This window comes from Diceros bicornis, chromosome 10 (genome assembly GCF_020826845.1).
Source record: "Diceros bicornis minor isolate mBicDic1 chromosome 10, mDicBic1.mat.cur, whole genome shotgun sequence".
Lineage (NCBI taxonomy): Eukaryota > Metazoa > Chordata > Mammalia > Perissodactyla > Rhinocerotidae > Diceros > Diceros bicornis.
The window spans coordinates 35,970,019-35,997,351 of NC_080749.1; the positions used below are offsets into that span (position 1 = coordinate 35,970,019).

Genomic DNA, 27,333 nt, shown 5'->3' on the forward strand with positions numbered 1-27,333 from the left:
CATACAAGGGATTAATCTGAGATCAAATTAAAAGAGAGGGAGAATTTGAAGTAATAAGAAGAGGGAAGGAAAATGTAGGCGAAATCAAAAATAGAGAGACCCTGTTTAACTATAACTACTGAATGAGAAATCCATCATTAAAATATGCATAGTATCTCAAATTGTTAAATCAGCCGGTGTCACCTTGCCTTCTAGGATTTTTTCTTATGGAAACTGCCATGTTTAACAATTAGTTGGCCTTATTGAGGTCCTGACTTCCTTTCCTTCACCTAATCCAGACCTTCATTTCTTTCTAAGTCTAACAACTAGTCTCCTAGCGTCCAGGCTTTCTCCTGCACACACATACACACACACACACACTTCATTCCATCTACATATGACAGGCAAAGCCATTTTCCTCAAATCTCTTTGCCCAAGTCACTCTTCTCTAAAATGCACTCATTGCTCTCAGCATCCCATGAGCTGGGTCCCAACTCCATGTTCCAACAGCCAAGCCCTTGTCTCCTGCTTTTCTTGTCACCACCTCATTTCTCCACCTTGATCTCTCCATACAGACCTTCTAGCAAGCAAACAGGTCTACTGGTTGCTGAAACATAGCAAGTACAATCCCACCTCAGCACCTCTGCCTTGGAATGGAACCTACCCCCAACCCACACACCCTTCCTCCAACCCTTCCTCCAATCCTGGCTCAGCTCACTCTTCCTCCACAGAAATCCTCCCTGACCACTCTAGTCCTGGATAGTTTCTCATGCCCCTGAAAAACCGGAGCATTTATTCTCTGGACACTTAGTACAGGCTGCCTTGGTTTATTAGTTCTCTTTTTGTGAAAATCTCCTAATTTCTAAAATAGATTTTTAGCTTTTTATCTTCTATTCTTATACTCACATATAGTAGATATTCCATAAAGTTTATGGGTAATGGTAAGTCTGCCAATGCAGAACTTTCTGCCGTAGTTACCGTCAACTCAATCCATTTTTAGTTCTGAGTCATTTTTATAGTTGATACTTAATCAATATACAGAGAATGAATTATTATGTGGGCACTGGAATTTGAGTTTTCTGGTTTTCCACTGCACACAGTCTCTCTGACTGTGAGTTATCAAAAGAGAATCTACAGCTGCGTGACAGTGAGGAGTTCTCTGCACCTACCCCACAGCAAAACTGGTGAAAATTATTTAAAATATTTTTTTAAATCTCTGAAAATGGTCCTAAGAGTCCACAGCAAATGAAGAAACATTTATTCAAGAAAATTTACTAAAACTCAGTAAGAAAACTGGGAGCCTGTAGTATTTGAACCAAGCCCCACTCCCTCTCTCTCTGCTTGCATGCAGTTCAGCAAGAGGGAAATTCACTCCACATTGGTGCAGCAGAGAACGCAGGGCTCCCTCTTCCCTCAGCTCCCAGCAGGAGGGTTATCTTCCTGGGAGGGACAGGACATCAGCATTTATCCACCTGCCCCAGCTATCTGCTGCTGAGGCTAAGTTCCCATCAAATACAGAAGAGAGGTGGGGGCTTCCTTCTTTAGCCCTGCCCCCACTCATGGGATGGAGGCTGTCCGTTGGGTGAGCACCACTGAGAATACAGGGCCCTGACTGCTCATGGAGAGGCAAGCCAGGAGACCTGGGACTGCTGCCCCTCCCTACCAAGTGCTCAGCTCCTAAAGTGGGGGTGTCACTCTGAGAGAGAGGTACAGCATTGTCCCTGCCCCCAGAACCAGGGCTGAAAGAATGAAGTTGGACCCCTACCTCACACCACACACAAAAAATTAACTCAAAATAGGCCAAAGATGTAAATGAAAGAGCTAAAAATGTAAAACTGTTAGACAACCAACCAGCTGAGAGAGAATATTTGCAAAACATACATCTGACAAGGGGTTGATCTCCATAATATATAAAGAACTCACACAACTGAACAACAAAAAAACAAACAACTCGATCAAAAAATGGGCAGAGGAAATGAACAGACACTTCTCCAAGGAAGATATACAGATGGCCAATAGGCACATGAAAAGATGCTCAACATCACTAATCATCAGGGAAATACAAATCAAAACAACACTAAGATACCACCTCACGCCCGTTAGAATGGCTGTAATCACCAAGACAAAAAACAACAAATGTTGGAGAGGATGTGGAGAAACAGGAACCCTCATACACAGCTGGTGGGAATGCAAATTGGTGCAGCCTCTATGGAAAACGGTATGGAGATTCCTCAAAGAATTAAAAATAGAGATGCCCTATGATCCAGCCATCCCACTACTGGGAATCTATCCAACGCACCTGAAATCAACAATCCAAAGAGGCTTATGCACCCCTATGTTCATTGCAGCATTATTCACCATAGCCAAGAAGTGGAAGCAACCTAAGTGTCCCTCGACTGACGATTGGATTAAGAAAATGTGGTATATATATACAATGGAATACTACTCAGCCATAAAAAAAGACAGAATTGTCCCATTTGCAACAACATGGATGGGCCTGGAGCGTATTATGTTAAGTGAAATAAGCCAGAAAGAGAAAGACAAACACTGTATGATCTCACTCATGTGGAATATAAACCAACACATGGACAGAGAAAACTGGACTGTGGTTACCAGGGGCAGTGGGGCTGGGGGTGGGGGGGGCACAAGGGGTGAAGGGAGTCATATATATGGTGATGGACAAACAAAAATGTACAACCCAAAATTTCACAATGTTAGAAACCATTAAAACATCAATAAAAAATAAATAAATAAAATAAAATAAAATATCAAATCAACCAAAAAAAAAAAAGATGTAAAACTGTTAGAAGAAAACGTAAGGGTAAATCTTCATGACCTTGGATTTGGCAGTGGATTCTTAGATATGACACGAAAAGCTCAAGCACTAAAGGAAAAAAATAAATAAATTGGACTTCGTCAAAATTAAAAATGTTTGAACTCCAAAGAGCACTGTCAGGAGAGTGAAAAGACAACCCACAGAATGGGAGAAAATATTTGCAAATCATATATCTGATAAGACACTTGCATCTATAAAATATATAAAAAACTCTTACAGCTCAGTAATAAAAAGACAACACAATTTTAAAAATGGGCAAAGAATCTGAATAGACATTTCTCCAAAGAAGATTTACAAATGATCAATAAGCACATGAAAAAATGCTTGACATCATTAGTCATCAGAGGAATGCAAATCCAAACCACGAAAGATACCACTTTACACCCACTAGGATAACTATAATCAAAAAGTCAGATAATAAGTGTTGGCAAGGATATGGAAAAATTGGAAACATAATACACTGCTGGTGGGAATGTAAAATGGTGCAGTCACTTTGAAAAACAGTCTGGCAGTTACTCAAATGGTTGAACATAGAGTTACGGTATGACCCAGCAATTCCACTCCTACATATATACCCAAGATAAGCAAAAGCATATGTCTGTGCAAAAGCTTGTACAAGAATGCTCATAGCAGCATTATTTATAATAACCAAAAAATGGAAACAACCCAAATCTCAACCAACTGATGAGTGGATAATGAAATATGGTATCTGTATACAATGGAATATTTATTCAGCAATAAAATGTAATGAAGTACTGATACATGCTATAATATGGATGAGCCTTGAAAATACTATGCTAAGTGAGAGAAATCAATCACAAAAGGTCACATATTTTATGATTCCATTTACATGAAATGTCCAGAATAGGGAAATCAAGAGAGACTAAAAATGGAGTAGTGGTTGCTTAGGGCTGGGGAGGCTGGGAGGTTATTGAGGTGATAGCTAAATATACAGGGGGTTCTTGGGGCCGGGCCGGTGGCGAAGCCGTTAAGTGCGTGTGCTCCGCTGCTGCGGCCTGGGGTTCACGGGTTCCGATCCTGGGCGCGCACTGATGCACCGCTTGTCAAGCCATGCTGTGGCGGCCTCCCATATAAAGTGGAGGAAGATGGGCACGGATGTTAGCCCAGGGCTAGTCTTCCTCAGCAAAAAAAAGAGGAGGATTGGCAGATGTTAGCTCAGGGCCGATCGTCCTCACAAAATAAATAAATAAATATACCGGGGTTCTTTTGAGGTGAAGAAAGTCTTCTAAAATTGATTGTAGTGATGGTTGTACATACCTGCAAATATATGAAAAACACTGAATTGTACACTTTAAATGGATGAATTGTATGGTATGTGAATTATCTCAATAAAGCTGTTATTTTAAAATATCTTCAGACTTTATAAAAATTAACTCAAAATTGATCATAGAGGCAAATGTAAAATGCAAAACTATAAAACTTCTAGGAGAAAATCTACATAACTCTGGGTTTGGTGATGAGGTTTTAAATACACCACCACCAAAAACATGATCCAAGAAAGTAAAAATTGATATGTTGGGCTTTATTAAAATTAAAAACTTCTGCTCTGTGAAAGACTCTGTTAAGAAAATGAAATGACAAGTCATAGACTTGGAGAAAATATTTGCAAGACCCAAATCTGATAAAGAACCTGTAAACAAAACATACAAATAACTCTCAAAACTCAACAGTAAGAAAACAAACAACTCAACTAAAAAATGGACAAAAGATTTGAACAGACACCTTACCAAAGAAGATATATGGATAGCGAATGAGCATGTGAAAACATGCTCAACATCATTTGTCATGAGGGAAATACAAATTAATATGACAATACAATACCACTACACACCTGTCAGAATGGCTAAACTTTTTAAAAACTGACAATACTAATTGTTACTGAGAATTGGGAGCAATAGGAATTCTTATTCATTGGTGAAGGGAATGCTAAATGGTACAGCCACTCTGGAAGGTAGTTTGTCAGTTTCTTAATAAGCTAACCATAGTCTTACCATACAATCCAGCAATCATGCTCCTAGGTATTTACATAACTGCGTTGAAAATTTACATCCACACAAAACCAGCACACAAATGTTTATAGCAGCTTTATTCATAATCACCCAAAACTGGAAGCAACCCAGATGTCCTTCAATAGATGTATGGATGAACAAACCATGATATAATCATATAATAGAACACTACTCAGTGATAAAAAGGAATGAGCTAACAGGCCATAAAAAGACATGGATAAATATGTATTGCTAAGTGAAAGAAGCCAGTCTGAGCCTACATACTATATGATTATATTTATATGAGATTCTAGAAAAGGCGAAGCTATAAAGACAGTAAACAGGTCAGTGGTTTGGGAGGGGAAGGTTTGAGCAGTTGAAGCACAGGATTTTTTTAGAGTGGTGAAACTACTCTGTGATACTGTAATGGTGGATATATGACACTAGGCATCTGTCAACATCTATAGAACTTTACAACACAAAGAGTGAACCTTAATGTGTGGGAACTTTTAAAAAATCATTTAGGAAGTGGGAGATTCCAAGATGGAATGCAGAATGTGACAAAAGAATATAACTGTATTATAAATATATGAAACAATTTCACTGAAGGGCATGGGGGAAGAGGGTGCTGGCCTAAGTAACTTTGGAAATGAGTAGGGTCTGTAAGACTAAAGGCAAAAGGAACCGTGCATAAGCACTGTACTGCAGTTGATAAAGTTGTTTCCTGAGGGGTATAGGTTAACAATTCTGAAATCACTGTACGTGTGTACTGGAATTGAACAATTAAGTAAATGATGGCAGATGATGGGAGCCAGGTTTTCCACTGTTGGAGTGGAAAGCTACAGATAAGCAAGGGGAGAGGGCTGGGACGATCCATGCGGTAACACATTCGAGTCAGAGACATCAGTATGAACTCGTATAGCTTGATATAGATACACATGGTTATACATAGAAATTTTTGTAGATATGTGTATATACACACATATATTTTCTTGATCTCAGCTGAAGGCCTAGAAATAACGCCATCTCAGTAGCCACAAATGCGTCTAGTACCCAGGCCTTGGTTTCTAATACCATCCTCTAACAAAAGAGCACCTTGAAGATACAGCTGATTCTAGGACTGGGGCAGAAAATATACAAGATGAGTCTGGAGCATCGTACAGTGCCAGAAAGTAAAGTAGTGCTTAAAAAACACCAGTGATTGGAGGGTACATCAAAAGGACACAGGAGCAAACTGGAAGAACTCCCAGTGTCCAGAGTTGGAACAATTTGAGTAACAAAATAAAGTAGTATTGGAATATATTCCAAAGTATAAAATAAATATCCATGAGTCCATAGTGATAAAAATAAATGATTGACTAAATAAATAAATGGAAGAGAAGAGACAAACCCCCCATGGGGAAGAATTCCAAATAATTTATGTAGATACCTCCTTCTTTTTTCTTTTTTGTAAGGAAGACCAGCCCTGAGCTAACATCAGACGCCAATCCTCCTCTTTTTGCTGAGGAATAATGGCCCTGGGCTAACATCCGTGCCCATCTTCCTCTCCTTTATATGGGAGGTCACCACAGTATGGCTTTGATAAGCGGCGCGTAGGTGCGGGCCTGGGATCCGAACCTGCGAACCCTCAGGCCAGCGAAGGGGAGCACGTGCACTTAACCGCTGCGCCACTGGACTGGCCTCCTAGGTGCTTCCTTCTTAAGAGGAGGAAGCATAACTCCTCCCTCCTCAAGTGTGGGCTGCACATAGTGACTTCCTTCCAGAAAGTACAACGGGGAAAGGGGGAGGTGGAGAAACCTGACAAACGCTACCTGGGCCAGGTGATCAAGATCAGCATTAACAGTGGTCAGGTTTACAGTACGTCCCCTTGATATAACGTGAGGAGAAGGGCACTTGACCTTTGTGGGCTTCTTTTCCCAAACCCATAAACCCAGAATCATGAGGAAAATATCATACAAATCCCGATTGAGGGACAGCCTACAAAATATATGACTGGTACTCCTCAAACTGTCAAGGTCATCAAAAACAAGGAAAGTCTGAGAACCTGGCAGAGCCAAAAAAGCCTAAGGGGACCTGACGACTAAATTTAATGTGGCATGCTGGATGGGATCCTGGAAAAGAAAAGGACATTTGGTAAAAACTAAGGAAATCTGAATAAAGTATGGACTTTAGTTAATAATAATGTATCAATATTGGTTCATTAATTGTGAACTGTGTTGTTCATAGTAAGATGTTAACAATAGGGGAAACTAGGTGTAGAACTCTACTATCTTCACAGTTTTTCTGTAAATGTAAAACTATCCTCAAATAAAATTTTATTTTTAAAAATTCTAAAATTTTAGGGGCCAGCCCGCTAGCATAGTGGTTAAGTTCACATGTTCTGCTTCAGTGGCCCAGGGGTTCGCAGGCTCAAATCCCAGGCGCAGACCAACACACCGCTCATCAAGGCATGCTGTGGCGGTGTCCCACATACAAAATAGAGGAAGATGGGCACAGATGTTAGCTCAGAGCCAATCTTCCTCAGCAAAAGGAGGAAGATTGCCAACAGATGTTAGCTCAAGGCCAATCTTCTTCACACAAATAAATTCTAAAATTTTATAGCTGGAAGAGAACTTAGTAAGCATCTAGAATGACCCCACATTGAGCAAATTAGGAATCTGAGCTCAAGAGAATGAATTGCTCAAGAGCAAGTGGCCACCATTATACTCTGCTTGCTTTCTTTAAACATTGAACGTTGCTCAATCACTTTGTCAGGTACAGATACTCTCTTCATAAACTTTTTTCTGTCACTTAATAAATACATTTTGTCAAGTGCTTCCTACAGTTGAAATCTTGTCCAAGATGCTGTTAAAAAAAAAAAGACATGATTTTCAGAACTCACAGAGCTCAGAATCATAAGATGATGGTGTGTTTCATATTTAAAAATCAAATCATAACGCATTCTGTCTAGGGTCCATGCATCTAGGAGAATATTGTTTGTATTTTTAGGTTATGAGCTTACAAAAGCACAATAGTGACACATGTGCTTAATTGCATGTATAGGTTCGTGTAATTAACCTTTTACATTTATGTCCAGACAACCCCAGTGAAAATTTTCTGAGTTTTTGTCTTGGAGGATCTACTTTCTCTTGTTCTAAAGAATTTCTCCAGAGTTGTCTCTCCTCCTCCCCCCTCTCCCCAATGCTGTGGTTCAAACATTGAAAATCTGTTCAAAAGGCACATAACCCCTAGACCTTCAGGATATTAAAGATTATTATATCTTCAGAAACTGGAAAAAAATGTTCACTTATATACTATAAAACCCTAAAAATTTTATATGCTATAAAACCTAGTGAAAATGCTATTCTCTGGGTACTATTTTAAAGGGTACAAATGATTCAGATGGTAATGAAAGTAAATTTTAAAAATCTAAGTTTTAAGTAGCATTACTGAGAGGATGACTCATGACATATTGTAAATGGGAAATTATTGAGATACTACCTATTAGCTAATTTAAATTTTTTATTCTATATTTCTTTTACCAGGCAAATTTGTCATTTTTGCTTTGATAACAAACAACCCTAAAATCTTAGTGAATTCCATCACCGTGTAGCCCATGGCTCTGGTCGAGGCAGTGGCTCTGTTCCCCTTGTCTTCCCATTCTCAGGCCCAGGCTGAAGCAGCAGTCCCGATCTGAGACATACTAGCTCTGAAGAGGGCAGAAACCAGAGAGCTATGGGAATTTCATGATGCCTCTTTAAGTTTCTACTTTGATGTGGGCATCTGTTGTATCTGCTCAGATGCCATTGGCTAACGCATGCCATGCAACCAATCCCCAAATCCCTGAATGGGGACATACTACTCCAGGAGTCAAGGGCATGGGAAGATATGTACAATCCTCTTACAGGAAAGAGGGAGAGTAAAAACTACAAACAATACAACCCTCCACATGAAGGATAACTTACTTAACTAGACAGTTATGAAATATGATTACCTCTATCCATCATCTTCATTCTGTCATCTTTGGTAGTTGTCATAAATTATGCTAATTCTTTCTATAACATTTAAACGTTAAATGTTATATGTTAGTATTCTTCGAGAAGTTCAAATTAAGGTGCTGAGTGATGTAAATTAAATTCCAAATAATATTCAAATTCTAGTTTTTCTACTTTTATGTCCCCAGTGAAGAATATAGGCTTATAGGGTTCAAATTTGGAAGAGAACTTGAATGACTCTATACTAGTGGTTCACAATCAGTATAAAGATGTAAGTGTGGGACATGGAAGTCGAGATATCCAGTATTGTCAGGACCATTACATAGAATTTGCTTTTTCCTTAATTCTCACATCCTCTTGCAATGTCTCTTGCTAATGTCACCTGCTCGAGTATCTGACTGTGACCTTTCAACCTTCTAGGTGACTCCTTTATGTCTTGAATGTTTTTCACAACCACTTGTCCCTCCTCCAGCCCATAGCAAGGGTCTGTGATTACAGTTTCCTGCCACGAGTCAGAAAGAAATGTTCACTGTTGCTTCTACTTCTGCTGCCATCCCTGGGCTCAGAGTGGAGAAATGAGCATGAGTGGAGAAAGCATCCATCAGTATTATTGGATGAGCACTGGAGGAACTAAGATATATATTATTTTTTTTAAAAAGAGCCATTGGCCTTCTTGACACTTAGACAGGACCCTAGCCTCCTTTGTTTCTTGATATTTGTTAAAATAATGCCAAATTCCCTGGATTCTAAGACAACCTGGAGTTTAATTCACTGATTGAATAACTTTAAGGAAGGAAAATGAAATCCTACGATACATGCTCATCCACTGTAAAATACATCCTGATTTCACACGTTAAAATGGATTGATGATGATAAACAACGGGCACAAGATAAGAAAGAGTCAAAGAAAACTCAGATTTATTGAATGCCAGGCACTGTGAGGATCCTATGCAGCTCTCTGCTAAATCCATTTTTATTATTCATTCCACAAATATTTTATGTGCCTATGCTAGGCCCTGGGAATACACCAATGAGTAAAACACAGCTCCAAGTTCTGAAGGATTTTACAGACCTAGTGGTGGCAGGAATGGTTTCAGATACAAATAGCAAAACCCTACCAACAGTAGTCTAGACAAATAGGGGTAACACATAAAGGGTTTATTTTTTTCACATCTGAAGAAGTCCAGAGGAAGACAGTGAAGAACTGGTATAGCCACTCAAAGTTGTCATCAAGGAGCCAGGTAGCTTTAATCTTCGAGCCATCTTAAACCTTCCTCATGGTTGCACTGGCTATAGTTGCTTTATCTCCCAACATTGCATCCGCCTTCTAAGCAGAAGGGGAAAGAGCCAAAAGCCTTTTCTTTCCAAGTTTTTTCTTTCATCTTAGGAAGCTCTGCCCAGGAACATTGAGCTGTATCACATTGACCAAAGTTGTATCATGTGGCCAGCGCTGGCTGCAAAGAAGTCTGGGAAGGCAAGTACTATTATCTTGTTTACTGATTTCCATATAAAGGAATATAAAATAAGATGGTTGGAAATGCATGTTGAATGAGCCAAACTACAATATCTGACACAGAGACAGATCACTCCAATGCAACATGGCGACCACTACAACATAGTTACAAGATGCTACATAAGCACAGCATGGTCTGGGGGCCAGAATCAGTGAAATTTGGGTTGACACTTGAAAATACAATTCATCAGATGGACAAAAGCATTTCAAGCAGAGAAAAATAACAGGGCCAAACACAGGTGCGCAAAGCATAATTGGCACCTGAGGAATCTGGGGTTTGGGGTTGGAATCTAGAGTGTATGTGAGAAAGTGAAAGAGATTAGAAGGGCTACCAAAGGTGAGATCATGAGGACCCTACCTAACATGTGATTCCAAAGAGCCTGGCTCTTATCCAGAGTGTAATCGAACCTCAAGCTCAGGCTGCATGATTTCTCAGCAACTTTGGTTCTTGGAGAAACCAAGCTATGTGTGTGGGCCCTGGGTCCCTAAGTTTCAACTCGTAACTACTCTCTTAGGTCAAATCAGCCTCAACTAGTTGTCACCTACCCTTTTCCTCAGAGCAATTCCTTGAGTTTTGCTTTTTTTCTATTCAGAAAACACAGAACTCTGTAAGCTTCCTTAAGCTCCTACTTTCCCCAATGTTTGACCCCTCCTCCTCACAAATTCTCGGAAAGAGCCGGTCTGTGTATGTCAGGCTCTGGTCTCCTCAGCCCCGCTGTGTGACAGAGCTAATTGTAGTACAATGTACACCTTAAAAAGATTCAGCCACTGTTATGCTCTTCCCAACGTGAGCAGTCTCAGATCTGAAGGCACTTTATACCCACGTGAGCCCATCCATCTCAGGGATTTGTGGGAAATGAAGCTGTTACAGGATATTACCTGACAATCTTAATACCCAAATCATTTCCAGGTAATAGTCACACTATGTATAGTGGAGGAAAGCACATGCTTGACCATCAGATGGACCGGTTTATAATCCCAGCTTTGCCACTTACTAGCTGTGTGACCTTGTGAAGATTACTTAACCTCTTCGCCTACCTCTCGACCTAACAAGTGCTATGAGAATTCAGTGACAATGTACATGAAAATGGTTTTCAATCAAGTCAAAGCGCAACATCTGATGTTGTACAACCAGTTAGTGCATGGCGAAGCCGCAAACACAACTCAGGCTTGGAAATTCAAGTTCTTAGCATCTCCAGCATATAATAATTATGTTATTGAATGAGTGAATTAATGAATGCTAATAAATCTTTAATTTTTTTCATCTGTTTCAAAATAGAAGAGACAGGAGCAGTTTGAAGCTTTTATCCCCATCTCCACTTCCAGGGCCTTCTCTGACTCACCTAAGAAGGTTTAAAAAAAAAGATGTCCCAGTTTTAACAATCAGGTCAGATGTAAATATATTAATTCTAGCTTTTACTCACTAAAAACTATGGTATGCTTGTATTAGAGAATCTTAACAAGGGCTTATTTGACCATGGAATAGCAACAGACCAATTTTTTTAATTTACTTACCAGGCACACAGTTAACACCAGATTGTAAACACACTTGGAGGGGTCTGTCTCTGGGGCAGACACTATAGAATGGCTCACTCTGCATTCATTCCCACTCAGCTTCTCCCCTGCTTTCTCTATATAGAGGCTAGAAAGCAAAATACTCACTTTCCCAGACTCACTGGCCACTAGGGGTAGCCTTTTGACATAGTTCTGACCAAGGACATGTAGGTGAAAATCCTTGGAGGGTTTCCCAGGAAAGAAATATGGTAAAGATTATTTTTGGCTGGGGTTCTAAGTCCTATTTTTCTATTTAGACAATGAAATTTTCAACATTTGTCTGAAGTTACTTGGAGGGAAAAAAAATCTATGCGATGGCTAAAAACCGTCTCTACATTGACACCTAACATAGCTGTTCATGGGATATCTGTTCACCGCTGGGAGCTATATCCTAACAAGGCAGCACTGACTCCCCTTTAGGTATGTGACAGAGGTGATCAGATGAGGACAAGCCTGTCACCTCTTAGAACTGCAAGCCATACAGCTATGGGGTTGATGCATCGCAGTTGGAGGACTTAGGTCCTAGAACTGACTACCATTAGAGTATGTTGTAGCAGTGTCAAAAAGTAGCTGGTGAAAGCACAGTCTCTTCAACAAATGGTGTTGGGACAACTGGATATCCATATGCAAAAGAATGAAGTTGGGAGTCCCACCTCACACCAAGTACAAAAATTAACTCAAAATGGATCAACGACCTAATTACAAGAGCTAAAACCATAAAACACGTAGAAGAAAACAGGAGAAAATCTTCATGACCTTGAATTTGGCAATGGACTCTTAGATATGACACCAAAAGCATGCGCAACAAACGAAAAAATTGATATAACCAGACTTCAAAATTAAAAATGTGTATCAAAGAACATCATCAACAAAGTGAAAAGACAACCTGAAAATGGGAGAAAATATTTGCAAATCATGTACTATTTAGTAAGGGTCTAGTATCTAGAATATATAAAGAACTTTTACAACTCAACAACAAAAAGACAAACAACCCAATTAAAAAATGGGCAAAGGACTTAGACATTTCTCCAAAGAAAATATACACATGGTCAACAAATACATGAAAAGATGCTCAACATCATTTGTCATTAGGAAAACGCCAAATGATAACCACAATGAGGTACCACTTCACATTCACTAGAATGGCTATAATTTTTAAAAATAGGAAATAACAAGTGTGGGTGAGGATGTAGAGAAATTGGACCCCTCAGGCATTGCTGGTGGGAATGTAAAATGCTTCAGCTGTGGAAATTTGGCAGTTCCTCAAAAAATTAAACACAGAATTACCATATGACCCAGTAATTCCACTCGTAAGTATATATCCAAAAGAATTGGAAACTGGTACTCAAGTACATGTACACACACGTTCATAGCAGTGCTTCATAACAGCCAAAAGGTGGAAACAGCCGAGGTATCCATCAACAAATGGATAAACAATGGTGGTAATATGAACCTCATATTCTGTGGTATATGTGGAGATGAACCTCAAAAACATCATGCTAAGTGAAAGAAGACAGATACAAAGGGTCTAATTTTGGAACTAGAGGTGGCAGTTGCACAACATTGTGAATGTACTAAATGCCACTGAACTGTTCACTTTAATGTTATGTGATTTCACCTCAATTTTTTTAAAAAAGGTAGCTGGCTCCCTAAAACAAAATGTAATCAGTAGGTGTCACTGACTTGCTGTAAAGGTATTGGAAAGCCTTTATTTTCCTCATTAGGATATTAAATGATGTAAAATAAGACCAAACTAAACTCCATTCTTCGGTAGCCTTTGTGGGGAATCTTCATCTAGTTTTCTTGTTTCTTCTTCTTCCATTCCTTTGCTTGTCTTGGAACATTTCTCCCTTTGTTCAATACCCACTAGTCAAGATGGGCAGAAGAGGGGACGGTAAATGTACAATTTATAATCTTGTTAACACCTCTGGCAAAAAGAAGTCAATTACTGAAATGCAGATGAGATGTTAAATCAGTAAAAATGGGATTATGCGATTAACAGGGGTCCTAGTTTCATTTTTCTGTGTAATTTCATTATAATTTAGAAAAGATAATAAAAGACTGCTACTGGACTACAGACATTTGTCTTAGAACTCTTGTGACAATTTTAACCAATCTTATAAAAGTTCGGAAGGCTTGGTACTCAGATTTCGCTGTTTATTAGATTCCTAGGGCTGCCGTAGCCAAGTTCCTCAAATTTAGTGGCTTGAAACAAACCTAAATTTCTTCTCTCAGTTCGAGAGGCTAGAAATCTGAAATCAAGGTGTCAGCAGGGCCATGCGCCCTCTGAAGGCTCTGGGGAAGAATCCTTCCTTGCTTCTTCCAGCTTCTGGTGGCCCCAGCAGTCCTTGGCTTGTGGCAGCATAACTCCAATCTCTGCCTTATCTTCACATGCCTTGTTCCCTGTGTCTGTATCTTCTCTTCTTATAAGGACACCAGTCATTGGATTTAGGGCCCACCCTAAATCCAGGATGATCTCACCTCGAGATCCTTAACTAATTACATCTGCAAAGACTCTTTTTCCAAATACAGTGATGTTCTGACATTCTGGGTAAACATGAATTTTGGGGAGACACTATTCATCCTACTACACTAGGTAAATAACAATTTCTCTTTTTGACACAGTAAGGTTTTTAAGAAACTCTAATTCAAATTTAGCTTGGTAAAATTAGAATAGTTCTTCTGGGGAAAACTTTAAAAAATAAATTTTTAATCTTCAAAAGAAACTAAATCAAACTAACAAAAAAAAATCAAATCCCTAGAATTGAATTCTCCCTTTAAAGACTAAAACTGATGTAATAAGAAAAATGTCTTTTGACAGAAACAAAGCTGATAGATTGGTGCTATTTTATAATTTATTACTTACAAAAATAACTTCAGCTTTCTCATCATAACAACAATTCAATAAATCCTCTCCTAGAAGTCAGGAGTCTTGACACTTATGACTTTTACTAAGAAAAACTTTCTTTTTTAATCCCTAAGCCATAATTTTTTTTTAAATTTTAAATCAATTTTTTAAAAATTTGGAAGATGAAACTTTATAACCATCTTCAAAATGTACAGTGAAATTTATGTGGTCAAGTATCAACTACTTGAAATAACATAAGATGACAATGTACCTACAAATAATTTCAAATCCTAATTAATAATTATTATAATTATTTAATGTTCAGGTAGTTTTATAAATAAATTACCAAATTACAAGACATTGTTGGTAGATGGTACATTTTCCAAAATATAAGAACATATCCCACTTTATATATTTTAACACCCAGGGGAAATTTTTTCTACGTTAATGAAAATTAATTTTATTATAAATTTTGGGAATTCTTTCTAATGTACCAAGATTTCATATGAAAAAGGAGTTATTTTTATTTTTTATATAAAAAAGTATGAACCAAATGTAGAAATATGATGTTAGATGATTCCTTCGGCAGAAAACATTTAATTATAAACAGGCCTTAAAATAAATACAATCCATAAGATCATGGAAAAGAAAGAAAATAACAAACTTGTATTTCTTATTAACACCAAAAATATCATCTCAGTACACAGATTAAATAATATTTTTATACTATTGACAACCTACAACACAAAATCCATTACAGTATGGCAAAAATAAAATTACTTTTAATTTAAAAGGGAGAAGAAACTTCTGGATGTATAAACTGTCACAAGTAAATGTCAATATACACTATTTATATACATGTTGCATGTTATATAATCCCAAAACTACATTAGGTGAACTTAATTGGCTGATCCCGATTTAGTGGGTGTGCAGTATTTATACTAGTTCAGACACTTATGCAGAATTAAGCTTTTATAATTCAGATCACAATTATACATGAAATATGTACACAAACATTAAAATAACTTTATTAAATATTGTTTGGGAGAAAAAAAATCTAAGATTTTCCATATATATGCAACCAAGAGCAGCTTTGTAATGTTTATGTTTTGTTTTCTTTAAAGAATAGAAGATTCATTTCCAAAAAAGTAAGGTGCCATTTTAGAATTTTTTTATACGTATATAATTGAATTTACATAGAAGGAAAATACTGGATGGAAAACAGAACATGAGACATTAAAGGTTAAAACTTTCCAGTTACCTGTATCTGAAATAAAACAATGGCAGAAACTGGGCTTTCAAATACTGCTTGTTTTCCCCTTTAAATGCAGACCAAGTAGTATAAAGACTATTTTGTTCTAGGATAGTTTCTTTGAAAAAGGAACATGCCTGTCATCAAATTTCTGTAAATAGATAAATAACAAAAATTTCCAGAGCACTGTCTTCAAATGGATTTTCAGCAAAAAGATTAAGGGCTTTCTTTAAAAAACAATATAGAAATCTGGCTTCCATGCAAGTATATTTTTAAAAACTAAACTTATGTCCATTTTTTCCCCCAGTCTAAATATCATGTATCTGTAAGCATACGAATTTGCATTTTCTATTTCGTATCATCTAAAAATTTGTTAGATGATGCAGCAGTGTACAAATTTTTAGGAGAGAAAACAATCTCTATTGGTTTACTACCTAATTCCTACAGTATGTGGAAGCTATTAGCACTAATAAACTAATTTAAAATGTAGGCTTCAGAAAAACTGTCTTGGCAGATCCCTATCAATCCACTGTCTGCTATTCCATAGGCTCAGAATTACTTCTGAAAGGAATGGCCCAATTTTTCAAAAGTCTGGCATAGCAGTGGTCCTTGAATCACTTCTTTAAAGAAGCAACACATCAATAAAAACATACTTACCATCCATGCTTGGTATACATCACATCAAATTATTAGGAATGTCTGATGGCTCAAATTCACATATAATCCCTAAAAAGTAAATGCAGCATCTCTGCACACCACACTGCAGGAAGGAAAACAAATGGACCATATCTTCATCAGAGAATGACCAAAATCACTTGAAAAGGTCATTAGTGTCAATTCTAAATACCAGGGACCCTTGTAAGAAAAGAAATGTCCTTCTCTAGGGAATGGAAATGTTTCGTGGGGCATTCCTTAGCTCACTGTTGGCATGATGGGGGCCGGGGCAGGGGGACTAAGCTAAATGCTTTATCACACATCTGCATTTACGTGGTCCTCACTATTAGTAACAGAAAACATTTCTGTTTTTTCCAAATTGCTCTTGCTTCTGTAGACAATTATATGCTAATTATTACTCAACATAACACTGAGAACAAAACTGACAGTACTGCAAACACAACTGCAATTTAAGGAGCCAAAAGGATACATGTTGGCAAGCTAAATGCTTACACAAAAAATGTTCGCCTTTTAAAATAATGGTGTGTGGGAAACTCTGAAAAAAATATGCAGACAAAAAATATTTAAAGGTTTCAGTGCTCTGAACTATCATGATGTTTTAGGGGCAAACGCTGGTTTCTTTAAAGTAACATTGTAACACTCCTACCTCATGCTGTTTAGTGTCATAAGGCTACTTATTGGATGTCCATATTTGTGTAGAGAGATTTAAAAGTAAGACAAAACTAACTGGAAGCAACCTGAAGCTGCCTCTGATCAAAAGTTTGACTTCAAAATGGAGTGAAAAAACCCTTTGATGGCCTACTGGAGTAAGATACATTTTTGTGCTTTATTATTTATGGTCCCTTCAAGATGAGAAAAAATAATTTTTTTCTTTTAATATTTCCAGATTAGAATCACAAGGGTTGAATAATAAACGTATGACAGATTTCGAGAAAATGCTTGGTTTGTTTCTAAAGCAGAGGCTGCTGGTGGTAATTTGTTTGCTGCTGTGCAACTGAATGACCTGGAACTGTCACTGGAAAGCCTGCCAGCTGCAGCAAATTGGAAGTAGTGTTCTGGTAAGATGACATATCCACAGACATCCCCATCTGCTGTGTGTAAGCGGCCGCACCAGAGGCTGACTGAAGGTTAGAGGTCTGGTTCATGTAAGCAGTACTGGAAACAGTGTCTTGTCCAGTGCTACAAACAAAATTAACAAAACAAAACAAAACATATTTACTTGCATTATCTAGGTTGTGGTCAGAGATCAATCATCATGAGAAAATAAAAATGCCTTTTCCATTTTGTAAGTTTACACAGCTCTGCTATTCTGATTACGATTTAATCACTCCAGCTGTCCAGTGCTTTTAATGTACTTTTTCTGTTTGGTAAGAAGAAAGTACTCAAAAAGAAACAAAATATAAGATTATAAGGCCTATTTAATTTTGTTTTCTCCAAAATCTCTCACTGAAAACATTTAAAAATCTTTTGAGCAGATGCAGACTGTTTCTGACAGTGGTATCCCTGGAATGACATCCCTGCAATGAGAACGGAGCCCGAGCTCAAGCACCCCTCAGCCCATATCCTCCCTTCCCCATCTCTCAGTCCAGCACAGAGGAGACACCTCTTTTCCTCACACGCTCTTTACACTTTCCTTTGGCAGGGGCACTGTCAAAGCTGCCCCTGATAGGCAGCTTAACTTGAATGCCTACGTAAAAATAATAAAGGCAGGGAGAACGGTGTAATCCACATAGGACCCTGAATCTACCCTCAAAACAGTCCTGACCTATCTTATTAACACCAAAAAAAAAAAAAAAAACAAAGTTGAAAAATCACACCAAATTGCAGGACTTCTGCTTGTTCCCATAATTACTATAGCATGCATTTCTTTAGAAAGAAATAAAATTTTAAATTACACCCAATACACTGCTTACAATATAGGAGGATTAATGTCTACACTACTCCAGTTTTTTCCTCTGTAATTCCTAGTGTCACCCAGGATAACAAAATTTTACATTTTAATTGAACTAAACAACAATATTTTAATTTTAATTTTAGTTACTATCTAAAATTTATACTCATGGAATTTAAGAGTAGAAAGAGACCTTAGAGATCATCTACACACGAGTATACTGAATGAACATTTTTTGTAGTTAAGCAATGTCAATAGAAGGCAAGATTTAAACATGATTTTCAGAATAGAAGTCTTAGTATAAAAAAATTAGACTACAAATTCCAGAGCTCACACAGACTTCTTTTTAAGAGTCAAAGTAACAACACTTTTCTGATTTTTTTGGAGTGCATGCAGGTAATATGTCTGGGACTACTCTGGTAGGCTGATTATAGCACAGTGCCATGTATATCATGGGCTTGGTCTCTGTAAGGAACAATGAGCTTTATTTTGTCCCAGGGACCCTGTCTATAAGCTAGGTCTGGGCAACCATCTCAGTCTGGGTAGCAAAGCTAAGAGCAGCACCATTTCTGACTTCATGGGATTATGAATGGCCAGTTCTATAACTGCAACTCAATAGTAAAAGATGGCACAATTACTATAAAGACAAGGGTCTATTTATTCTCATTCTGAAAGTCTGTTAAATTTAATGCATATAATTACAAAATTAACACAGCTCCCAAAAACTTACCTTAAATACGGAGCTTGAGCGGGCTGTGTTGTCACTGAGGAATTCACATTTGGAGGCAGAGATCTCAGTGGACCGATCTGATCTGGTCCTAGGCTGTAGTTTTGGGCAACGGTGACTTGGTGAACGCCTTGACCCATATAATTTCCACCATGTGACTGAACTGGGTATGTCTATTAACCAAAGAAAGAAGGTTGACTCACAATCTCCCAAACATCTGCCTAACAATATTTAAAACTTTAAAAGACTTAAATGAAATAAAATGTTATCGTTCTTTGGGGAGCAATCTGGTTCTACCAATCTACCCACCCTAGTATAAAAAGTGGAGCGCTTCCAAATCACAGGGCCAAATCTATGGAAACTTATGATTTACATGGTTGTTCTTTTATTCTGCAGAGGGTTGAAAGGAAGGGAAGTGGGTTTTTGGTTTTTTTTTGGTGAGGAAGACTGGCCCTGAGCTAACATCCACGCCCATCCTCCTCTATTTTGTATGTGGGATGCTGCCACAGCATGGCTTGATCTGCGCCCAGCTCCAAACCTGTGAACCCTGGGCCGCCAAAGTGGAGCACGTGAACTTAACCACTACCCCACCAGGCTGGCCCCGAGGTGGTATATTTTTAAGTAGTGGGTTGGAATCCATCCAGGTTGCCTATTACTCAGTAACACATCTTGCTGTAGAGCCACAGAAAACTATATACTCCCTGAAAGGCAGCCCATCACCACTTCAAGTCACCATCAGAATGATGACCTTCTCCACCCCATCCCAGAATGATTTATTCAACTTCTTCCTATGAATGAAACTTAGAATAAGTTGAAGAATAAATGGTATCAGGGCAGGATGCAGGCCTTCTCTGGCAACATCTCCTTTATTTCCTGCCTTTAGGACAAATAAGACAAAAGTAAAGAACTGTGGGTAAAGAAAAAGATGTATCCTCAGGAAACAGCAAAATGGCCTAAGCTTCTTTGGATATTTATATGTGCCCTACTTAATTTTCAGGGAAACATCTCCTGAGGGACAGGATCTACCATCTGCCTACCAAATAGAGCATTCAAAACAATGCACATGTTTAACAGATATCATATAGTTACAATCATCACTCCTGTTTTAAACTAAGCTATTTTTAAAAAGCAAAGACCATTGACATGAAAATTTAGAATGCTAGAAATGCCAAGTCAACTACATTAAGTGCAATCACATCACCTCCTTGGCAGACATGTAACACCCACTGACAATAGGCTAAGACTGTGGGAATGGATCTCTTCTGCAGCTTAGGGTTCCTGAGTGGCCTTCACAGCTACAACTAATGGTGTGTTACTCCAACTTTTTCTAGTATGGATTTTTTTTTCAAATTAGAATAGGAACTTTGAATATTTCAAAAGCTGTTATGCATGAATACAGCAGATAGACGTTATGTGAAGAATCAAACTGATAGCTAACTTTTTAAAGAAATGAGTTGTGCTTAGCAAAACACAGATTGTAAATAGTATCCAACTAAACACAAAAACCTGACATAGGAATGACAACCCTTTAGAGACACACAAAGAAGCAAATATAATATATAGTTCTATCATACAATGGTACAGACATTTCTACTTGGTTCCATTTTCACAGCAGTCGCAAATAACTCTTTGAAAAAAGCAATATTGAATAAACTGCTGTTTTTTGCACCTAGAAATCCTTTCTACCCTCATATGTAATGACTCTTTCAGCATTTTCAAAAGTTTGGAGCATGGCATATTTGATACATGCATCTTGTCTGATGTGACAGTTACTATAGTAACTATTCTTTTTTTTACTTAACTATTCTGTTGTGTCAAGTCATCTAGATTATGCACCCACATTCTAGCTTTCCTCCTTGGTGTCTCCTTCACACACTCCTTTATATACAAGTTTTCATAAATTAACATAAATTTTGTGCATCCAAACTTATTCTGAATTCAATCGCTAACTGGCTGAAATTTGAAAAAAGCTTTAGGATACTGGATACTGATAAATATAAGTATTCACTTCAGCTGGGAAGCACAGAAAAGGTATCAAGTCCTGGGAAAAGATGCTGTTCATGAATGGCTTATGGAACCTGTACCTATAGGCCTGCATCACATCCCCATTATGCATGAATTCTGAACAATTTAAGTCAGGCATCTAAGAAAAGAAAATCTAAAGCATGATCTGAGAACAAAAGAAGTTCATTATCGAAGTCTTTTAATAATCACCTAAGTCAGAGAAATCTTGACAGAAATTTAAAAAATGTTGAATCTTGCTTGTTGAGCAACAGGAACAGCATTACTACCTCGTCTGGAGGACTTCTGATGCTAGGCACTGTCCTAAATTGAAGTATTTATACTTTATTCTTATAAAAAGGATTTATACTTACATAAAGGATTTAAGCTTTATATTTACAAAAGCATATGAAGAATCAGATCCCCCCTCAAATATGTAATGGTCTCTTCATTCATGTTAAAAGTGAACTAAAGGGGCCGGCCTGGTGGCATAAAGGTTCAGTTCGCACGCTCCACTTCGGTGGCCCAGGGTTTGCAGGTTCAGATCCCAGGCGCGAACCTATGCACTGCTTATCAAACCACGCTGTGGCAGGCATCCCACATATAAGGTAGAGGAAGATGGGCACAGATGTTAGCCCAGGGCCAATCTTCCTCAGCAAAAAGAGGAGGATTGGCAACGGATGTTAGTTCAGGGCTAATCTTTCTCACCAAAAAAAAAAAAAGTGAACTAAAATGTTTTTGTGAAATACCAATACCTAATTTGTGTTGGTGAACACTAGTTGTTTAGCCAATTTTATTTATTTTTTTTTGGCTGAGGAAGATTCACTCTGTGCTAACATCTGTTGTCAATCTTCTCCTTTTTTTGCTTGAGGTAGATTAGCCCTGAGCTAACATCTGTGCCAATCTTCCTCTATTTTTATACGTGGGTTGCTGCCACAGCACGGCTTGATGAGTGGTGTAGGTCTGCACCCAGGATCTGAACCCAGGGCATCAAAGCGGAGTGTGGCTGACTTCACCACCATGCCACAGGGCCAGCCCCTAGCCAACATTCTTTTGACTATCAAAGATGAGTTTTATAATTTTATTCATGGACCACAGAAATTTTAATATTATGCTTTAAAACATTTTTTTTTAATTTAAAACTTTTTTAATTTTGAAAAATATTCTCAAAAAATATGCTCACCTGCATTGGAACCCCAGCTGATGAAGGTGGATAATGTGCTGGAGGATGAAGCTTTGAATAGACTGAATATACTGGTGCTTCATTCACCAATTTGTTATATAGTTCCAGAGCTTCCATGACTTTTACATTCAATTCAGACAATTCTGAATGCTTCCTGATAGACAAGAAAAGCATTTTAATATTCTTCAAAGTTTTTATGCATGTATTTAGCAAGATAAATCATTTTAAAATTTCTATTCATATTTTAAAAGATTCTTTATATACAATGAGATAATATTCACAAAGAGAAAATGGGAGGAGGAATTATTTAATTCTGGTAATAACTAAGCTGATACGACATCATAATATTAGGGAAAGTTCTTTCTATACCTCATAAAATGCAATCAATTCATAATTTTGGTGTTAGGAGAATTTTGTTTCATGTTATAGATTTCTGTTGAAAACTCAATTACAAAGAACAATAATTTCTCAATTTAGGGAAAGTCCAAGCCTTAATTAAAAATCTTAGTAGAGGAAAGTACTCAGGCAAGGCCCAGAGCCTGCTATGAAGTACGATATGACTGAAATAAAAACACACTCACAAACAAAATCATACACATTTCCATTTTCTTATATTCATGAAAGGATCAATTGAAAAGTAAAATTTAATAATTATCCTTGAAAATGCAAACGAAAACAATGTATATATAAACTAGTCTCTACTGCTCTTGTTGGTTTCTTTTGAGAAAGTGAGTGAAATCAGATACCTTATTGTGTAATAACAAATCCAAATAGGAGCATTTTCAAATTTGCCCAGGGAACTCTAGAATAAATCCTTCTGACTTGGTACAGTTTTATCTGTTCCCCTGGGAGTAATAAAGAACTCCCTTTGCAACTGACAAGTTCATAAAAGTTAAATGGCCACTTTATCTGGCTTAATGCACCCACAATCCTGTTTATTAAATGTAGCTCTTATATATACACAGAGAGGCTGAAAAGAAAGAGGCATAGGCAGGCAACTAGACACAAGGCTACCAAATAAATGACCTGGACTGAGTCCCATCAAGACTTGTCACCTTTCCTCTATTAGAATCTGTTATGTCTGAATCAAACGAAAAGTGCTGTTTCTTCTCTTGCATGTGTGACTGTATAAAGCAGGTCAAACTATTTTCAGAAATATCAGTTGTAAACCACACAGGAAGCTTTAGAAATCAGTGTCCATGCTAACAAATGTGTGACTAAGAAGTAACCACAGGCATTTGCTCCACATAACCCAGTATAGTGATGAAACACCAGGAGAAGACAGAAGGGCATGGTGATTGTGTTTGAAATCACCTTCAAAGATCTGAGACATAACCCCAAAGCAATAACAAATTTTTACTGAACTGTGCCCAACGCTACATTAGGACAGAGAAAATTAAGCAGAAAGTGTGTTTCTCTCCTTCAAAAAGACTGCAATCTACTGTATTAGGGAGACAAGGCTAAGAACATGAAAAATAGCAATAACGTAAGATAGCATATAATTGAATGCAAAATTACAAAATAGGGAACAGAAGAGTTGAGAGAAGATTAATTTGGGTGGTGGTAGAACGAAAAGGCTTTATGAGAAGCTGGGACTTAAGAGGGCACCTGAGGAAGGATGGATAGGCCAAGCCAAAAAGGAAGACTAAGTCAGATCAGCGGGACAGGGTGAATTAAGGCAGGCAAAAGGAACGAGAAGGGTACACAAGGGAAGAATGAAAAGGGCAATCTGATCAAGGTGGTAGAAAGTGATTTTCAAAGGATAAGAGGAAATAAGATTAGAGAGTCTGGAACATAGTTAAGTTCAAACTATGGATCTCTCTTCAATGAATCTATCTAAACTTTTTTGGATTCAATTTACATGTTTATTCAGTATAATTTCTTAGTGTGATAAATGCTACAAAATTTCATTCTGTACAATGATAGAAATAAAATTTAAAATTTAATTTTCTGATAGTAGAGTTGCTTTTCTTATTAGAAAAAACAAACTGATGATGATCAGTTCAAGAGAAGAAATGATATTTTATTCATCTCTGAATGTTCAACAAGGGTAAATAGTCAATAAAAATTTGTTGAAGAACAGCAGGCATTTTCCAGAACAAGAGGTGCATCTGCAGTCAGTGGCCATGGAACAGAAAATGCCCACTGGTCTATTCAGAAACTGAAATTGAAGAGAGAACTGGTCAACAGGTGAGGTCTCACCCAAAAAATTAACTCATATCAGAAATGGTCACTCTGATTTTTAATTGTTCTAGACCTTTCCCTTTGAAGATCTTTTTATTAACAAAAATAAGATTATACTATATCTTCTGCTTTTTTCACTATATAGTATGACATCTTTCCATGTTAATAGATATTTATTAATGATAATGCTTTTTATTGTAGAATCTGTGGATGTATAATTTTTTTAAAACCAATCTCACATTGAAAGACATTTTAGTTACTTCCAATTTTGTTGTTAGAAATAATACTGTGGGGGCCGGCCCGGTGGCGCAAGCGGTTAAGGAACAAAGAAAAAAATGCCCCATGGAACAAAGATTATAATCTTCAATGAGTAGAAAAAAATCTTGCTGCTACTACCCTTCTCTGGTAAAGGCAGATAAGAAGTAAGGTAGTTCCTGTTCTTACAGTAGTTCAATAAACAGAATATGGAAAGGGGTGACAATGGGACACTAAAGCCTTATCCCTTGTCTTCCATTCACTATGGCTTCTCCCCCTGACTTCAGATAGAAAGCTCCGAGGAATAAGAGAAGGGGGCAAAATTAAGTTGAAAGCTCAAAACCCTGAAAGTCTATCCTTCAGTGCTGATGCTATTCCTAAGGAAGAGTAAGAATAGATGGCCTACAGAAATACGAGGAAGAAAGACAAGAAGGAAAGGTATGTGCTATGTGCGTTGGATTTAGCTTCACAAATACAAGAGAAATTTCATTTGAAAGTTTTACGAATACTTATCACATAACAAGAGAATGCTTGCCTAAGATCCCTATTCTCATTCTGTGCTCTATTCAACTTTATTCTTCATTACTCATTATCCCTCTCTTCCAGCCCAAATAAGACGACGAAGATTGGCACCATGAGAGTAAGAGTCCCTGATTTTACGTATACTATATTGCCATGAAAAGAAAATTGCTACCAAAATAAAAAATACCAACTTGCTATTAGTTTGTAAGAGTTTTGGAAACTGAGACACAATTTCAACAGATTCAACAGTTCCACAAAAACTCCCCAGTTTAAAGTTCTGCCAAAAACAAGAAAACTATACTTGTGACTCCCTGCATGAAGAATCTCACCTATCAATCTCTTCAAGTTTTTCATCTATCATTGGACCCATCTGTTGGCAGACATCTGTAAATATAAAAATATTTTAAAACCTTACAACTTAAACCAGTTTAAGTCAATTTCAACAATTTTTAACAATAGAGCGCCAATATGCAACACCATGCATAATACAAAAAGAATTAAGTTTATGTTAGAGAAGGGATTATAAAAGACCTAATTTTAATGCTATTCAGCACCAATATTAATAGCATGGGACCAAAGGCAAAGTCCAAATCAAAAGACAAATCCCACAACATTCTCTGGAAGTACTCAGTTTACAGACTGTGAAATTTGGAGTTATCTCAACATCTTAAAAATATCTAGAAAACTATTAGCTAAGTAAAATGAACTTGAGTCACAACGTATAAAATATATAATTATGTACATGTAATGAAAAATACATAAACATTTTGTGTAGTTCTAAATGTAAACACTGATACAATGAACAGTACAATATTCTATATTCATAGCCAGATTTTCTTCTAAAAAAAGACTGAAGAAGATTTATCCATTTATCACAGAGATTTTTCTCCCAAAAGATTATTTTAAAAAGGCATAAAAACATTTGTTTTAATTGTTTCAAATTTCTTGGAGACTCAAGACACATCAGGATGCATCAAATGACATTATAAAGTTAACACAGATCGTGGATAATTCTGACCTTTAAAATCATAGTACAAGAGAACTAAAGGAGGAATAAGAATTTCTAACATTTTGACTCAATTAATTTAATATGCTGTTATTTCTAATTCTGTCCTTTTTGGGACTGCAAATCTCTTCAGCCAATTTCACTAGTGGGCTTACAGAAAAACAAAGACTTCCTTCTTGAACAGGATAGACAGGTTTATAACCACACCTTCCAAGTAATACGTTTACTATTTTACTCTACTAGTCTGTCTCCCACCAGAGATTTCTATCTCTAGAAGCAAACACAAGGTAGAAGAAATTTAAGACATTATAAATAGCTAAAATATTAAATGACATTAAAATAATCCCTAACGTTCATCTAAGTACCTTCTAAGTCCAAGAGGTCCTGGGAGTCTGGTTTTGAATCTGTTGGATCTATACTCTGGAGCACCTGCAGGGCTCTATCCATCTTGTCCTAAAAAAGTAATAGGACACTTGAAAAACTCAAAAGAGTTTTTGTTTTTTTTTTTATAATTTTATTTATTTTTTTTAATTTCTTTCCCCCAAAGCCCCAGTAGGCAGCCGTATGCCATAGCTGCACATCCCTCTAGCCGCTGCACGTGGGACGCGGCCTCAGCATGGCCGGAGAAGCGGCGCGTCGGTGCGCACCCGGGATCCGAACCCGGGCCGCCAGCAGCGGAGTGTGCGCACTCAACCGCTAAGCCATGGGGCCAGCCCTCAAAAGAGTTTTAATTTCAATAAATATAAGAATTACTCTTTCTAAGCATTCTCAAGGATAATACATTTTAAAAGTCTTGATAGTTTAATTTTTAAACAAAAGAAGGACTCTACCTCATCTATATAAACAGGCTCAGGCTCTGATTTCTTAATTTCCTCCTCCTCATCATCAATTACATTCAATTTGTCCAGAGCTGCTATGGAAACA

General features: G+C 37.4%; 1 protein-coding gene across 2 annotated transcripts in view; it reads right to left on the reverse strand.

Annotated features, from left to right (window-relative positions):
* Nucleotides 1-15,294: 15,294 nt before the first annotated feature.
* STAM2 (signal transducing adaptor molecule 2) overlaps nt 15,295-27,333 on the reverse strand; it is a 44,297-nt gene continuing 32,258 nt past the window's right edge. Inside the window, exons 9-14 of one of the 2 annotated variants that reach the window (XM_058548978.1) lie at nt 27,240-27,319; nt 26,775-26,862; nt 25,733-25,787; nt 22,443-22,596; nt 19,262-19,431; nt 15,295-17,819 (exon numbers count right to left, since the gene is read on the reverse strand). In XM_058548978.1, the coding sequence (XP_058404961.1) occupies nt 17,591-17,819; nt 19,262-19,431; nt 22,443-22,596; nt 25,733-25,787; nt 26,775-26,862; nt 27,240-27,319 (776 nt within the window). In that variant the 3' untranslated portion in view covers nt 15,295-17,590. Of the gene's footprint in view, nt 17,820-19,261; nt 19,432-22,442; nt 22,597-25,732; nt 25,788-26,774; nt 26,863-27,239; nt 27,323-27,333 lie in introns of both variants that reach the window. The other variant, XM_058548977.1, reaches the window with a different exon arrangement.